The sequence below is a fragment of the Patiria miniata genome, unplaced genomic scaffold (genome assembly GCF_015706575.1).
Source record: "Patiria miniata isolate m_02_andy unplaced genomic scaffold, ASM1570657v1 HiC_scaffold_2, whole genome shotgun sequence".
NCBI lineage: Eukaryota > Metazoa > Echinodermata > Asteroidea > Valvatida > Asterinidae > Patiria > Patiria miniata.
Genome location: NW_024037058.1, coordinates 1,898,344 through 1,914,640, shown reverse-complemented (window position 1 = coordinate 1,914,640; position 16,297 = coordinate 1,898,344). Strand labels below are relative to the sequence as shown.

General features: G+C 42.7%; 1 protein-coding gene across 3 annotated transcripts in view; it reads right to left on the bottom strand.

Moving 5' to 3' along the window:
• Positions 1 to 16,297, bottom strand: part of LOC119726987 (palmitoyltransferase ZDHHC5-like) — an 86,872-nt gene that overhangs the window by 14,955 nt on the left and 55,620 nt on the right. For all 3 annotated transcript variants that reach the window (XM_038198848.1, XM_038198850.1, XM_038198849.1), the window contains exon 7: positions 9,161 to 9,252. In XM_038198848.1, coding sequence (XP_038054776.1) covers positions 9,161 to 9,252 — 92 coding nt within the window. The remainder of the gene's footprint in view (positions 1 to 9,160; positions 9,253 to 16,297) is intronic.

The window sequence follows — 16,297 nt, the reverse complement described above, 5'->3', positions numbered from 1 at the left end:
TTCAAGTACAATCAATGTTTTAAAAAGATATCTTTAACGGTGTGATAAATTTCAGTAAGCATTCTATGTCCACAAAAAAAAGTTATTTCTGGTTTGATGACGTCATCAGTCAAAAACGGTTAGTGAATACTGATAAAGTTCGGAGAGGCTAATTTTTCATTGTAAAGTTAAAATAACGTATGAAAATATGGGAAATATAATTGTTTGTATTAATAACACCTAACTTCCGGTTTGATGACGTATTAATAACACCTTACTTCCGGTTTGATGACGTCACAGCATTAGAGATCCAAAGGTGAACACTGTAATGGATATCATTATTTGGACTTCGAAGATATGACATTGATCAAATGATAGAATTAAATTAAAACTATGATCCTTTTCAAATTCTCCTTAAAGTAACTTCCGGTCTGATGACGTCATGAATTTGAAACCTTGCCAAAGTATCTGTGGTTAATCAAAGAATATCAAGGGGCGATTTGGTAAAATTTGAACCTATGGTTTTAAAATTAAAGAAGGGAAACTCTATTTTATGTGCCTATTGAGGGCGCCCTTTCGGATGTTGATGTCATCACACTGTTTTTTGCGTCGTGCATTCCTCACTAAACACTTTCATAATGTATATGTCTGTAGTAAAATGCTTCCGCTTTTGAGTTATATTCAGTTTTTATTGCACTTCCGGTAACACCGGAAGTAAAGGTCAAGCGGTTTTGCGTCCGGGAACACGAAATGTTTCTCACGGCATAGTCTACAACCTCACTAAAAAACGAACACGATACTCTATTTAGTTTAAAAGATATAACGCAAACTATTTTGTCAAAATTTGCCCTTAAATCGCTTGTAATTTGATACCTGATAGCGTCATGATGACGTAAAAAAATGTATTTATCTTCGTAACCTGGTACAAGTTCACACAAGGTTTTGTGATCATACCGTGAACCGTTCGGAAGAAATGTTGCTTTGTTTTGATGTCAGGCAAACGTCTTTATTTTGAATTCACCTAACTTTGACCTTCCGGTAGACCCGGAAGTAAAGGTCAAGCGAGTTCACGTACACGACAAAAATTGTTTAGCGATTAATGGTCTATCTGATTACAGAATACAAACATCATTGAATGTTTAGTTCAAGAGTTATAGGTGAAAGTAATTGATCACTTTTTCAGATAAAATCACTTGTAATTTGACACCTGATGACGTAATCGTGACGTCAGAGTAATATGCACCACTTCGGATGAGGGTCGATATATATTGAAAGTTACAAGTTCATACCATATACCATTTAAGAAAAAACCCGCGGAGAAGTATTGTCCAAAAAAGAAGAAGAAAGATTTACCAGAACAATAACAGAGAGTGGTCGGGTTGTACCCGACCACTCAAAAACAACAAAAAACAACAACAGACATGTTTGTTGGTCGTGGACAGGCCCCGACAGAAAAAAAAAAAAAAAAAAAAAAACAGACATGTTTGTTGGTCAGTGGATAGGCCTCGGCAGAGATGCTGGCATGATATAGAAGGGGACGGGTCCCTCTGATGTGGAGACTAGTGAAGCTTGTCTGAATAGTGAGTAGAGTTTTCATTGATAAAATGGCAACATAATGGGGGTGCCTTGGTGACAGTAAGTGGTGAGATTTGCCTTAGTAGTGAACTAGTTGGATTGTGGCTTGGCGGTGGTTGTAGCTCAGCCTTTGTGGCAGAGTAAATTAAATTCATTTAATTTTGGTGAAACGTTTGTGCTGTATTCGTAAATCGAATTTCATTGTGGTGTTAGTTAACAACTTGGATTTGGTACCAGTACTCAGTGTATTGGTTGATATATTGGTGCATTTCGATTGCACTGGCTTTGTGATTTGTGTGTGGTTAATTTCAAGTCGGGTTCACTTTTAAATGGATTTGAACATGTGGTAATGATGTGTTACGTAAGGTTTTCATATCAATCGAGAATTTTAAATGGACAGATAGTGTAAATCAATAAATTTGTATACATTGGCTATAGGCAACGATATACAATGGGATGGGTCCCTGTGATGTCGATACTGATGATATAAGGGGATGGGTCCCTATGATGTGGATAAAGGCAATGGAATAGCAGGGGACGGGCCCCTATGTGTTGTAGATACAGGCTCTGGTGCAGAAAAGGGATTGCCCCCTATGATGTGGTTGCAGCAAATGCTGTAGATAAGGGGTTGAACCCCTAGGATGTAGATATAGAAAATGAGCGATAGTAAAGAATATCTCAATTACGATGTTCGATAGGAAGACATCAGTAACTTGCCACTGTGACCTTGACCCTTGACCTTTTGGCCCCAAATGCAATAGGCTTCTTAGGACTGCCAAGGACAATCCACAAACCAAATTTGAAGTTCATATGTAAAGTATATATTTTAAGTTATCACGCCGACAAAATGTCTTTTGTTTTAGCCACTGTGACCTTGACCCTTGACCTTTTGGCCCCAAATGCAAAAGGCTTCTTAGGATTGCCAAGGACAATCCACAAACCAAATTTGAAGTTCATATGTATAGTATTTCTCAAGTTATCGCACTGACAAAATTTCTTTTGTTTTAGCCACTGTGACCTTGACCCTTGACCTTTTGGCCCCAAATGCAAAAGGCTTCTTAGGATTGCCAAGGACAATCCACAAACCAAATTTGAAGTTCATATGTAAAGTATTTCTCAAGTTATCGCGCTGCCAAATTTCTATTGTTTCAGCCACTGTGACCTTGACCCTTGACCTTTCGGCCCCAAATGCAATAGGCTTCTTAGGATTACCAAGAACAATACACAGACCAAATTTGAAGTTCATATGTTAAGTATTTCTCAAGTTGTCGCGCTGACAAGATTTGTCCGGACACACACACACACCCACCCACACAGACTTACATTACATACCTAGTGTGGACATTGCTTTGTTTTCGTGTAGTTAAGAAAACTCGGTACAAAAAATAACTTTACTTAAACTGTGAAAACTCTTTTAACCCAATTTTTTTTCTATGATTCCCTATAGTGTTTCTCTTCATTCTGCTACGGATAAACCTAACCCAAAAATGCCTCTAAACCTGTTTTCCAGAAAGGGCAAAACCTTATGTGGACACGGCTTAGTCCACATAAGGTTAACACAACCTGCATTATGTGGACCTCTTTTGTTCACAAGTCCACATAGGGTATGTAACACAAACTCACACCCACACACACACCCACACACCCACCCCCACCCACCCACCCACCCACCCACCCACGGAAGGACAAGGCGGAAACAGTATGCCCCTTCGGCTTCGCCGCGGGGCATAAAAAAAAAAAAAAAAAAAAAACCTCTCAAATATTGAGACACACAGTGCCAATCAGGCCAAACAGCCTGGTAAATAACTTGATTTTGCCAAACGTAACAAGCAACAATAAAAAGCATCTTGATCATGATGCTGGTAAAAATGCCATACGGAAAGTCCCATTTATACATGAATGCCGCGACAGGGAACTACGCGATAAGTAGGGGAATCTGCGCAAATATTAATTATACAGTGAAAAATAAGGATATTAATATTGTTCATTTCTGGCTGAGAAGGAATGGTCAGAATATCCTTTATGCTGGCTGCTCGATACAGTGAGGCCTCTTTGGTAGGGTCCAGTTGGTCCAGTTCCGCTATGATGATGCACCAGATAATGTTCGGAAGTTCAGAGACAGCAGTGGACATTATGTATGGCAAGGTCCAAGCAAAACTCAGCAATCATAAACAGATTATATAATTCCGCTGATACACAAACCAAACCATTATCAAAATGTAGTGTTGCTTGTTAAACGAAATTCCTTTAAATTTGAACCTTTGAATCTTCGTGAGCAGTTAGTCCTCTGCTATGGCTATAGCGCCACTCGACAGTAGTTATAAGCTACAATGTTGTTTCCTGTGTTGGAGTAAGAAATAAATCCTATATTTTTTATGTTGTTGTCTCAATGTGTCGTTCTTTCTTGCTAGATGCAGTTGGAAGTTATCACGCTCACGGCCATTGCATGCATGATTGCGGCAGGGGACAGATTTGAAATATGCAAACTGCTAATTCGAAAAACAAACAAACAAACTAGAGGTCAAGGCGTTTGTTGAGTTACAAACGCAGAGTGGTCGGGCCGACAACTTTTTCATTAGACACAGCCCAGTTAAGTTATGAATAATTTTAAGTCAGAACAAAGGATCACGAAAATTTAACCTTTCCAGTACAACCAATGACTTTGTTTAAAACAAAAGTGTATCAAATTTCAGTATACATTTTGTGTACATGTACAAGTTATTTCTGGTTTGATGACGTCATCAGTCCAAAAAGGGAAAGTGAATACTGATTTAGTTTGGAGAGGACACTGTTCATTATGAAGTTAAAATAAAGTATGAAAATATGGAAAATACGAATAAGTGAACATAATAACACCTAACTTCCGGTTTGATGACATCACAGTATTAAAGATCCAAAGGTCAACATTGTAACGGACATCATTATTTGGGCTAAGAACAAAGTCATAAGACAGGGATCAAATGATAGAATTTATAAAAATGATCATTTTCAAATTCTCCCTACGGTAACTTCTGGTCTGATGACATCGAAATTTTGAAACCTTGCAAAGTTATATGTAATTGATAAAAAAAATAACAAGGGGCGATTTGGACGGATGGTTTTTAAAAATAAAAAAAGAAACCATATTTGATGCACCGCTAGAGGGCGCCCTGTCAAATGTTGACGTCATAATCCTGTTTTTGTGTTCTCTGTTCCGTTCTAAACACTTCCATAATTTATTTGCGCATAGTAAAGAGCTTCCGCTTTCGAGTTATATTCAATTTTTATTGCACTTCCGGTAACACCGGAGGTGAAGGTCAAGCAGTTTTGTGCCCGGGAATAAGAATTGTTGCCCGAGGCACCATTTACAACCTCACGCAAAAACGAAAACGATACTCTATTTAGTTCTAAAGATATAGCTGAAACCATTTTCACAAATTTGGCCCTTAAATTGCTTGTAATTTGATACATGATGACGTCAGATTTTTTTACATCTTCGGACGGGGGCTGAAGTTTATACCAGGTTTTATCATGATCCCGTAGATCGTTTGGAAGAAATTCGGTTCGTTTTGATTTTGAGGCTTCTGTCTGTATTTTCAATTCACCTAACTTTGACCTTCCGGTTGATCTGGAAGTAAAGCTGAAACGAGTTCACGTACACGACAAAAATCTGATTACAAGGTTGGAACATAATTGATCATTTTGTTCAAGAGTTATAGGTGAAGGAAGACAGTTATTTTTTTCAACGAAAATCGCTTGTAATTTGACACCCGATGACGTCATCATGACGTCAGAGTAATATGCACCACTTGAGATGAGGGTCGATATACATGTATCTTGAAAGTTACAAGTTCATACCATGAACCGTTTAGGAGAAAACCTGCGGAGAAGTGCCGTACGGAAAAAAAGGAAAGAAAGAAAGAAAGAAGATTTATGAGAACAATTCCAGACAGTGGTTGGGTTGTGCCCGACCACTCAACAAACAAATAAAATATAATGTGAGGTGCATTGCAGGTCAAATGTCAAAGTTAACTGAGGTCACTAGTTCAATTCAAGCTGAAAGTTAAATGATTAAAATGTTTCAAGAAAGCCTTGGCGATAGGCCGTTTCCAAAGGGTCAACACTTTCCATTGACATTTCAGCGTTTTTTTTACATAGACATTCCCTTAGTGAAACGCTGAAGCGAGCCAACAGCTGATACGTTACGCATTTTATTCAGTGCCCTTTCATAATGTACTTTTCACCTGCCTTGACTATATCACGTGCTTATGTTCAAATAATCCTAAAATCATTTAACTTTCAGCTTTGCCCATGCTGCAAAAATGGAGGGCAGTCATGCAGGTTGAGTCGGGGCATGGGGGGTGTAGGGCCAAGGCTTTCTGTGGGTATTGTATAGTTTAAAAAATAATTTCATCGCCATGGGCACCTGGCTTCTTGGTTTCTTTCAAAAAAAGTACACCGTACACGACAAAAAACGTTTATCAACTAATGGTCGATCTGATTATAAAGTTGGAACATAATTGATTATTTTGTTTAAGAGTTATATGTGAAAGTATTTGGCCACTTTTCCCTATAAAATCGCTTGTAATTTGACACCCGATGACGTCAACGTGACGTCAGAGTAATATGCACCACTTATGATGAGGGTCGATATATATTGAAAGTTACAAGTTCATATCATAAACCGTCTACGAGAAAACCCGCGGAGAAGTATTGTAATAAAAAGAAAGAAAGAATGAAAGAAGATTTTTGAGAACAATTCCAGACAGTGGTTGGGTTGTGCCCGACCACTCAAAAAAGGCAATAATGCAATTTCAGGTCGTCGTAAAATTTGACCGCGGTAAAGAGAGAGCGCCCACCAAAGTGACCTCTATACAGGGTGTTTCAATAAAAAGCAAACCCAACTTTGAAGAACCAGTATGGACAGACTAAATGTTTACTGGCTATAAAACTGGTGTCATCTGAAAGCGTCATCTCTATGCTTTTCAATGATAACTTGTTTACATTTCCAGGGTCATGCATTACTCAGCGCCATTGTCATGAGATTTTGATGCAAAATTGCAGTTGGTTCACTTTCATGTCAAACACAATAGGCAAGGTGTGCATGAGAATAAGTATTCAAGAAGAAGCCACGAGTGCATAAAAAGAAACCCCAAAACAAGTCGGGTTGGTTTCAAAACTGGATTTTATTGTTTGTCATGAATTTCTCGTTTTGACCAAGCCATGGTCAAAACAAAGTGCCATTTTCCCGAGGATTAACATTCAAGCCATTTCACAGAAATTTTCGTAATAGGCACACCGTGCCCAGTGTTTGCTTTTTATGAAAGTGAACCAACTGCATTTTTGCATCCAGTTTTCAAGACAATGATGCTCAGTGATGCATGACTCAGAAAACCTAAACACGTCATCATTGAAAAGCACAGAGATTACGCTTTCAGTAAACATATCGTCTGTCCATACTCATTCTTTGAAGTTGGGTTTCCTTTTTTTTGAAACACCCTGTATTAATGCCTCCAAAGGGATAACATCATAAGCATGAAGCCCTGACATACAGTTCTGGCGATGACACAATTATTGGCACATTTGATCATTATGAGATGACTTCATAGATGACCTATGTTGACTTTATAGAACGCAGACACCGGACGCATGTTTATACACAGAAGAAAATGACGTACTCACTCTCCAAACCCGATGATATGCAGAGATCCTCTTGTACAGGCCTCTGTGGTCATCACCCTAATTTGTGGCCTGCTATCGTTAGGTCGCCAAGGTACAGGGGTAATTAAGGTGCCTTTTATTGCCGGCAGATCTGGGTAGCATTCATTATGAAGCACGATCTCGTAAAACGAGACGTACGGACGAGGCCTCCAGCTATAAACAGCTGGCCTGTCACTCATGAAGTTCGCATACAAACACAAAAAGTTTATATAAACAGGTCCTCTTCCCGTTTTACGAGTTATACTCACGAGAGTGAAAGAAAAGGCGAGAAGGTCGAAGCATACACGTCAACATGCACTTTGATGCACTGCTTAGTGTGGAAGAGTCCAAGCACAACATTGTCGATTTGCACTGCCGCGTTGCGTGGTTTGTATAATACAGTTAATGAGAAGTGACAATCGGAATCGACTTCGTTTTTCAGGCACGCTGCGCCGGTTACGAAATGTTCCATGTACCGTCTAATAGAGAGCATTTATATATTGGCGGCAGTCTAGAAAAGGTTCTGCAAGCAGCCCAGCAGCATTGCCAAATGAGGCTTGGATGAGGCTCGGATGAGGTTTGGGTGAGGAATGGGTGGTCTTTGGAGCAAAATATTGTTGTTTATTTGTTTGGGTTCACGAAATGGAAGCATACAATTAATGTATGCACCAAGCTTTCCGAATTTCCTCAACTTTTCACCTTTTAAAATGTTCTCTTGTCAAATGCACTCATCACAAATCTTTACTGGTTACCCATCTAATGGCGTATATCATTCAAAGTTCTTGTGATGCTTTACAAGTGCCTACTTGGTATTTCTCCTCTTTACTTGTGTGACTCACTCATTCTGTATAACCAGGCAGGGCGGGGCTAAGATCTTCCAATGGTAAACTTCTTTCCCCTATTCCAACAGGTTCAAAATCCCTCGGGGAAAAGTCTCATTTAATAGCTGGCCTCAAACTGTGGCACACCATTCCAATCAACATCAGGGATGGGGGGCCCCATCTCTTACTATTTTCAAAAGGCACCTTAACAGCTTCTTATTCATGACATCATAGGCTTTCCTCGTGCAACGCTTCATTCTGTTTTGTAAAAGTGCTTTATAAATACATTTTTTATTATTATTAATATGATTATTACTATAATACGACTAAATGTACCAGTAAGGAGACATGTTATCGTAATTTCTATCGTAATGGAGGGAGACTCCGGTCATTAGGGAGACATTTTCATGTCTCCGTAATGTCACAGCCTCGCTTTAGAGGCAAAATTTTACTATCGCAATTAGATTATATTTGTTGCTCGTGGTTTATTTAGCAAAAATGTCGACATTTGTGGAAAAAAGACAAGTGAATATTGGGTTAGGGCACATTTAAGTTTGAAAAATTGTGTGCACAAGTCTATGGGAATGTCTCCCAAATGTCCAATCCAGGGTAACTATTATTATTATTATGTGCACAAATCTAGGGGAATGTCTCCCAAATGTCCAATCCAAGGTATTATACGTGTAAAGGTACCAATGTCTCCCTAATGTCACAGCCTCGCTTTAGAGCCAAAATGTTACTTGTCGCAATCAGGTTATGTTTGTTGCTCGTGGTTTAATTAGTAAACATACCGAAATTTGTGGAAAAAAGACAAGTGAATATTGGGTTAGGGCACATTTAAGTTTGAAAAATTGTGTGCACAAGTCTATGGGAATGTCTCCCAAATGTCCAATCCAGGGTAACTATTATTATTATTATTATTATTATTTAAATACAACTTACCATTCTTTGCATTATTCGTCTGCGCATTGTTCATGCCAGAAGAAACGTTTACAACACATTTGTTTTTAAATCCCTACTGAACGACCCTCTTTCATTTTTAATGTTGCAACAACAATTTTTGAGGCCTAATAGGAGCAACTGACTTACTAGGTTGTAATTCTTACCTTGGTAACGTGGGAGTACAGAACACACTAATGCAATTCAAACCGCAACCATGATCAAATGGATTGTGCCCACTGCGAAACTTTCCTGTGACCTGTAAATTATGAAGAATTATGAAAGAATTGTTAACCGATTGTATGTCAGTCACCCCTGTGACTAGGAATTTAATCTCCCTATATCCTAGCATCTGTTTTCCCCTTACCCTATCTCATGTAGTTTTCCGTGTAATGAAAGATATATACATATACTTTATTTGTAATGGAAATACAGTGAAATCTCGATAAGTCAAATCTCAAGGGCATGGATGAAAAATTTGAGATATCCCAAGTTTGAGTCAAGTAAAGTGCAATCTACTTATGCATATTCCCTGTACCGGCAGGTACTTTGCGCCAAGAGTTTTATACAATAGCGCCCTCTAGCGCCCTACCCATAATACCCTGCGGCATACGTGCCTCGTGAGTGTCCTCCTTTCTCGAGTGTTAAGTCGGAATACTCACTGCATCAAGAAGAGTGGGGTAGGAGGGAGGGATGCTCTACAGGTAAGTATTCGCTCGTAGACCCCAACCACACTTCTGGGGGGGGGGGGGGGAGAGTCTACTTCGCTCAACTCAACCTGTAGAGCAATCTACTTATGCATAGACTAGCACCGTGAAGGCAGTGGGTCATGCGAGATGCTATTGTGCTTTCACAGGGGCACGTAACAATACGCGTAAACCTGGATGGGCCCATCGCTCCACATGTGGGGGGACAAAGCAGCCCAAAAAGGTCTGCATGATAAGGACATTAATCATATGGAAGCCTTAACATGCTGACTGAGACGCAGTCCCCGATATGGGGAGTCGCGCGTAATGAATTACAGCCCACCGGTACATACACATAAGAGTTCGGTTGGGCACAAAAATTAATCATGAAAAGCAAAACATCATGACATGGCTCATATAGACACTATTATATGTATAGTTCAAAGAATCAGATTTAGAAGACACTAATTCTGGGGAGGTCTCTGGTCTGAAAATGTCTTGAGAACATTGTGGGGCTCAGTCAATGGCCCTCAACACTGCTTTCCTATGCTCTGCCTTATTTTGGGCATGCTGACTGCTGTTGATACAACCGTGGTTACATGGATTACCATAGCCAACCTTCAGGCACTCTTGTTGTGAAAAGCCTGAAGGTATGGTGGGGTCGTCGTGATAAATACATGTCGTGAAAGGCCTGCCTGTATGGCAGGGTCATCATGACAAAACTATGTCGGAGAAGCCTGCTGATACGGTATGGCAGGGTTGTCATGACAAATACGTGTCGCGAGAAGCCTGTCGGTATGGCAGGGTTCTCGTGACTAATACATATGATGATTAAGCGCAGTTTAATCAGGTTTATGGACGGACACCTCGAGAATTTTGAGAAGATCCCTGATGTGGTTGTTTACGATTACGTCACACGCTGAACACGTAAATAACCGGGGGTCATTGGTGGAATGTAAAAAGCAGGCAATAGTTTGGCGTTGCGTCATTCTCGATTCCACCTCTGACCGGAGAAAAGGCAATTTTTTTGCCCATGAAACTTAAGGTGTTTTTACACAAATCTACAACCGTCCTGCTGTATTCTGTGATGTTTTCTCTTCTGTGGTTCATCGTGGCTTTGATAGCGCCAAGATTGGTGAAATTTGAGGTGAAGAATTTCCAATAACAGCCCGTATTGTGGGGCAATTTTTTTTCAGTGCCAACGTGCTGTTTTCATATTGAATTTACATTTGCTTCGGCTGGGCCGCCGACCGGCTGGCTAGTTGAAACACGGCATGGCACAAGACTCGCTTTGAACTACGTGCTGACATGAAACTCTGCCCATGGCTGTAGGCCTTTTAAACATTGCTCTTATACAGTTATAGGCCTAATATCATTATTGGTCTATGTTCAGTGTTTTGTTTATCATTCATTGAAAGGTGATAGGCATGTAGGCCTAGCCTGTACAAAACCACAAGCAAAATTACAATCGAATATGCCGACTGAGTATACGTTTTTGCATTGCATTCACAAATATTTCACCAATGAGACTCCTGGGCATGTCGCTTGGTTCGACTATAAATAATGGTGAGAGGTGCGGTTCCACATTTTTGGTCATGTTTTTCACAGCAACTTGTTCGGCGTTCTTTTATGTTTATTCATTTGAGGCCTACAGTGAGGCCCCTTTTCAGTTCTTTCATTTGTAGGAGTAAAGCAATAAACCTTTTCTGGTCACTCCGCAATATATTCACCAGCTTATGTTGTGCGTTGGTTTCTAAGACAAAAACAAAACATACCGGTACTGCGGAGCCCGGGGAGCCCTTACAGTTTTTTTTATAAACTGGTTCCAGGTTGATATGCCAAACTCCTCACCATTACAGCCTGTTGTGGCGTTTTGCTCCGGTGGAGCTTTACACACACTTTTTGACTGATTTTGGTCAGTCTTTTGCTCCATGGTGAGCTTTTTGGGCACTTTTCTCATCAGGTATCCTCCTGGCTTCATGGTTGTAACATCTTGCCATACAGTACCGCATTTGTTGGTACTTAATTTGCGTCCCTTATATTGTGCTTTTATGAACATTTGTATTGTGCTCTTTATGAGCATTTTTTGTGTGCTCTTTTGAGCATTTTGCTCTTATAATGAGCTTTCATTGTGCATTTTTGTTTTGGTCATTGGCCATATTATTTGAGCATTTATGTTGAACACTTGTATGCTGCGGACATTTCAAAGTCATTGTCATCAGAATATAGCCCAGGAGTTCTCTTTTCCTCCTGCTAGTTCATGCATAGGCCTACAGTTGCTATTTTATGAAATTCTTCGACAGCATTATAAGGCTGTGATTCTTAGCAACTGTTCTTGACACATGTTTGTGGCAGACCACTGCCTGTAAGATTATGTTTTACATCCAAAAATATCATGGTCACCTCGTGACCTTGGCCACAGAGTCCTTAACTGTGGATATCGTATCTGTGGATATCGCAAGCATGAGCCTTTTTGTGTGTACACTTTTCTGTGTTTGTAACGAAATCAAGAGTTGCTTATGAACTTCAGCAATACAGCACGTTTGTCTTATGAAATTTCTCATTTTAGTTTCAATATAGCCCATCGTAGGCTTTGAAGTAATGATACATAATGAAGAGTGAACTTGTTTTAATATGCTTGAATTGCGTCATCGTTTAATATATATTATTTTTTCATCGTGAATTGAACATTCAGTGCTAAAATGCCACGGTGAATAAATGTGTAACATGACAATAATTAAGTGCACAGTAATAATAATGCAATATTATTATCTGTCAATATATAGCTTTGTATTAATGTGAAGTTTCAACCTAATCAGATCGAGAAGATCTGACATACGATCATCCTCCTGTTCAATGACCACTCCGTGGGAACTACTTTGCCCCTGGAGAGAGAGTCCGCTATGTCGTTTTCCGCACCAGGAATGTGAATGGCACGTAGATCGACTTTGTGTCTGAGTAGCCACTGAAACATTTCCCAAGTCCGGTAGCACAGCTGGGGTGATCTTGTACCGCCCTGTTTGTTGATATATGCTACCACTGTCGTGTTGTCGGTCTTGATTAGAACAGACCGACCCACTACGTCTGCTTGAAAGTGGTGTAGGGCATTGACTACAGCCTGGAGTTCTAGAACATTGATATGTAGGGACCGAGTGTTGTCGTCCCAAGTGCCTGCAGCTTGTCGAGGGGGAAGGGAGGCGTGGCCGAATGACATCGTCGATCGAGACCAATAGAGAGATTGGATCTGTCTTTGGTCTGTAATGTGCCAGAAGATGCATTTGCAAAGGACGCATCCTCAGTCTGCACCATGGAACCAGGTCCACTAAGCTGGCCATGAACCCTAGAAGTTTCAGCCAAGCTCGGGCTGGAGCGACTTGAACGGATAGGAAAAGTTTGACGCACTTCCGCAGGCTGGTAACACGTTCCCCTATGGGGACGGCTATGCCCCTGCGTAGATCGATCTCTGCTCCCAGGAAAGTGATTTCCTGGGACGGGATTAGGTTGGACTTCTTTTCGTTGATGATGAAGCCTAGCCTCGTTGTCAACGTATAAGTATCCCTTAAATTCTGAGCAGTCTGGCCTTCTGATTTTCCCACTATCAGCCAGTCTTCGAGATACATAAAAATCATTATGTTTTCTCGTTGGAGACGTGATGCAACTGCCCGCACAACCCTGGTGAACACTCTTGGCGAGGTTGATAGCCCAAAGGGAAGGGCAGTGAACTCGTAAGTGCGCCCCTGATACCGAAAACGAAGGAATCGGGAGTGCTCTTGGAAGATGGGGACGTGTAGGTACGCGTCTTTTAGGTCTAATGACGCTCCCCACGCTGGTGTGGGTAATGACTCTAGAACTACATGGAGAGTTTCCATTCGGAAACGTTTGGGTCTGACAAACTTGTTGAGCGGTTTCAGATTGATTATCAGCCGCCATTCGCCAGACGCCTTCTTTGGTGTTAGAAAGAAGGAGGACAGGAAGCCTGTGAACTGCTCCATTGGTGGCACCAAGCGGACCACTCTCTTCTCGATGAGGGATGAGATCTCTTGTTCGAGAGCTGATCGTTTGTCTGTGTTTGCCGGAACCGGTGTTTCGCGAACACATATTTCCGACGGAGGGGTGCTTGTAAATTCTAGTTGATAGCCATGGCTGACTATAGAAAGCACCCATGCGTCGGAGGTGATCACTCTCCAGGGCCCTACGAAATTTCTGAGACGACCCCCGACGGGCCCCAGTGTCGGGGTCGGCTCGGTAGGGGCGTCACCGCCGCCACCCAGAGCGGGGGGCTGATTGCCCACCGCCACGTCCCCGGCCGCTAAATTGGCGTGCAGGGGCAGAGTAGGGGCGTGGAGCTGAAACCATTGCACCAGCTGATGCCTTGGCCGTCTGTTGGCGAAAAGGCTTGAATGGTTTCTTAAGGGCAGGGCGAAACGAGGGAGCACCCTTCGTTGCCTTCTTCCCAGAGAACTTGGGCTTGTTAGTGGCTGAAGGCTTCTTCAAGCTCAGTTTGTCTGCTGTCTCAATTCGTTTGGCTTCAACTTCCAGAACTTCCTGGAATTTGCCTCCGAAAAGGTCTTTGCCCATAAGAGGAAGGTCTTCTAACTTCTTCTTAGCGCCCTCGTGTGGTATGTAAAGTGCATCCATCACGTTAGTCCTACGTGACTTGGCAGACAGGATAGAGATTCTCGTAAATTGGTCAAGAGAGAAACGGAGTATTTCGTCCAGACACTGGAAGGCTGCTGCTAACATATCGGCTGGAATTGTGAATCTTCCTCACATGCGCAGACGATATATTCAGATAACAGAAGTAGAAAGGCGCTTGTTTGTGAGCCAAATCTAGCCGCCTCATTGACCTTCTTCATTGTATCCTCCATCTTTGCTCTAGTCTTATCGACAAATATTGACTTGGTCGGGGCTTTGCCGCTATCTCCAGTCAATTTGTCCTTGGCCGTATCCGGAATAGAAGGAACCGTAAAGAAATCGTTTGGGTCCTTTTCTGGAAATTGGAAATAGGCTGCCGACCTTTTGTTGAAAGCCGTCCATTTCTTTGAATCGGCGATGCGTTGTATGCGATCGGCGCATAAGTGATCCACCGGCATAGTTTTGCAGTACCCGAACCATATCTCTTTGAACCAGCCTCAGCTGAGTCTCAAATGGCGAAAAATTGCCAGGGTCAGTGGCCTCATCATCCCCAGAGCACTCATCTTGTGAGTGAGTGGAAGGGGGGTGAGTATCATCGACATCTATGTCAGGAGCATCTTGAACAGAAGTGCCCAAATTCATAGATGGGTGTAAGGAAATTCCTGCCTGTGATCTCGGGGGCGCCCAATCGCGGCCCGGAGTAGGTGGATTAGCTGAGCAGACACTGATGGCCACCCCAGGATCTGGGGGCCCAGTGTGTTCCCCTCTCATCCCGCCCGAAATCGGCAGGATTGCGCCCGGATCTGGCTGAATTAAGCCCGGATTCGGCCGGATTGGACCCGGATCCGGCCAGATCACACCCGGATCCGGCAGGATTAGACCCGGATTTGGGTCCAGGAAATGCGGCCGCCGGGAGTGACCTCTGAGTCACCGTTGGGGCCGATCTCCATTGTTGTTGTTTAGTGAGGGCTGCTAGCTAAACGTTGATGTCCTGGAAAGCTTTTAGAAAGATTTCCGTGGATACACCTTTGTTTTTCTTTTTCCGATGCGTCGACTTATGGGGGAATCCCCTGAAGAAGACGGCGCTGCCTTGTGTTTCCTTTTCTTACTTGGGTGACTTGATTCACTGGATGAAAACTCCGATAATATCCTGGGAATTCCGGAGCATTGATCAAAGAATGATGTTGACTGCGAGTCCGTGGCCCGAATTGGGGGAGGAGGCAAGTCAGTCAACGCGACTCCTGCCCATTCCGCACGGGTGGAAGCAGGAAGCTCGGAGCGCGATGAACGCGCAGACGGGGCCGGTGAGGATTGAATCCTTTTACCGCTCCGTGACTGGTCGTCCCCGAGGGTTGCTGGAGCCAGCAGACCGGGGGGATGAGGCGAAGAAATTCCCGTGAAACCACGGGAAATCGACGCCGGGTTGCTAGGTGACGCCGATGGTCCGGAGACCGGCGGCGTGATCGAGCGACTATTGGTCCCTTTTTGGGTCTTACCCTTGGGACCGCCGGTGGCCTTTGATGCGGCCTTTTTAACCGCGGGACCCTTACGGCTGGTCGCCTGGGGGGCCGTGGTTACACGTGGAGTTTTATCCCCGGTATCCTCACGGTGTTCCTACCGTAGGACGTATGTTTGATGTCGGTCAAAACACGTAACACGGGATGACCGTTACAGACTACGGCGATGTCCCTGCGTGGGGACTCACTGCTATCTCGTCTTTTCGTACTATTGTACTACTGAGATAAATGCAGTTGAGAACGGCCGAGGGGAAGGGAACGACGCTGGTCGTTGTACCCCACGGAATTTCTCTTTACACGCCAGGCGAGGCGGCCGAGGGAAGGGAACGGCCAACGGCCGATATACCCACGAATATCTCGCCGCTATCTCGTTTGTCGCCGCACTACCGAGATAGCTTAGGACGGGCGAGGGGCAGGGAACGACCTCTGTCGATATACCCAACGAAACGTCCTCTTCTAGCTTACT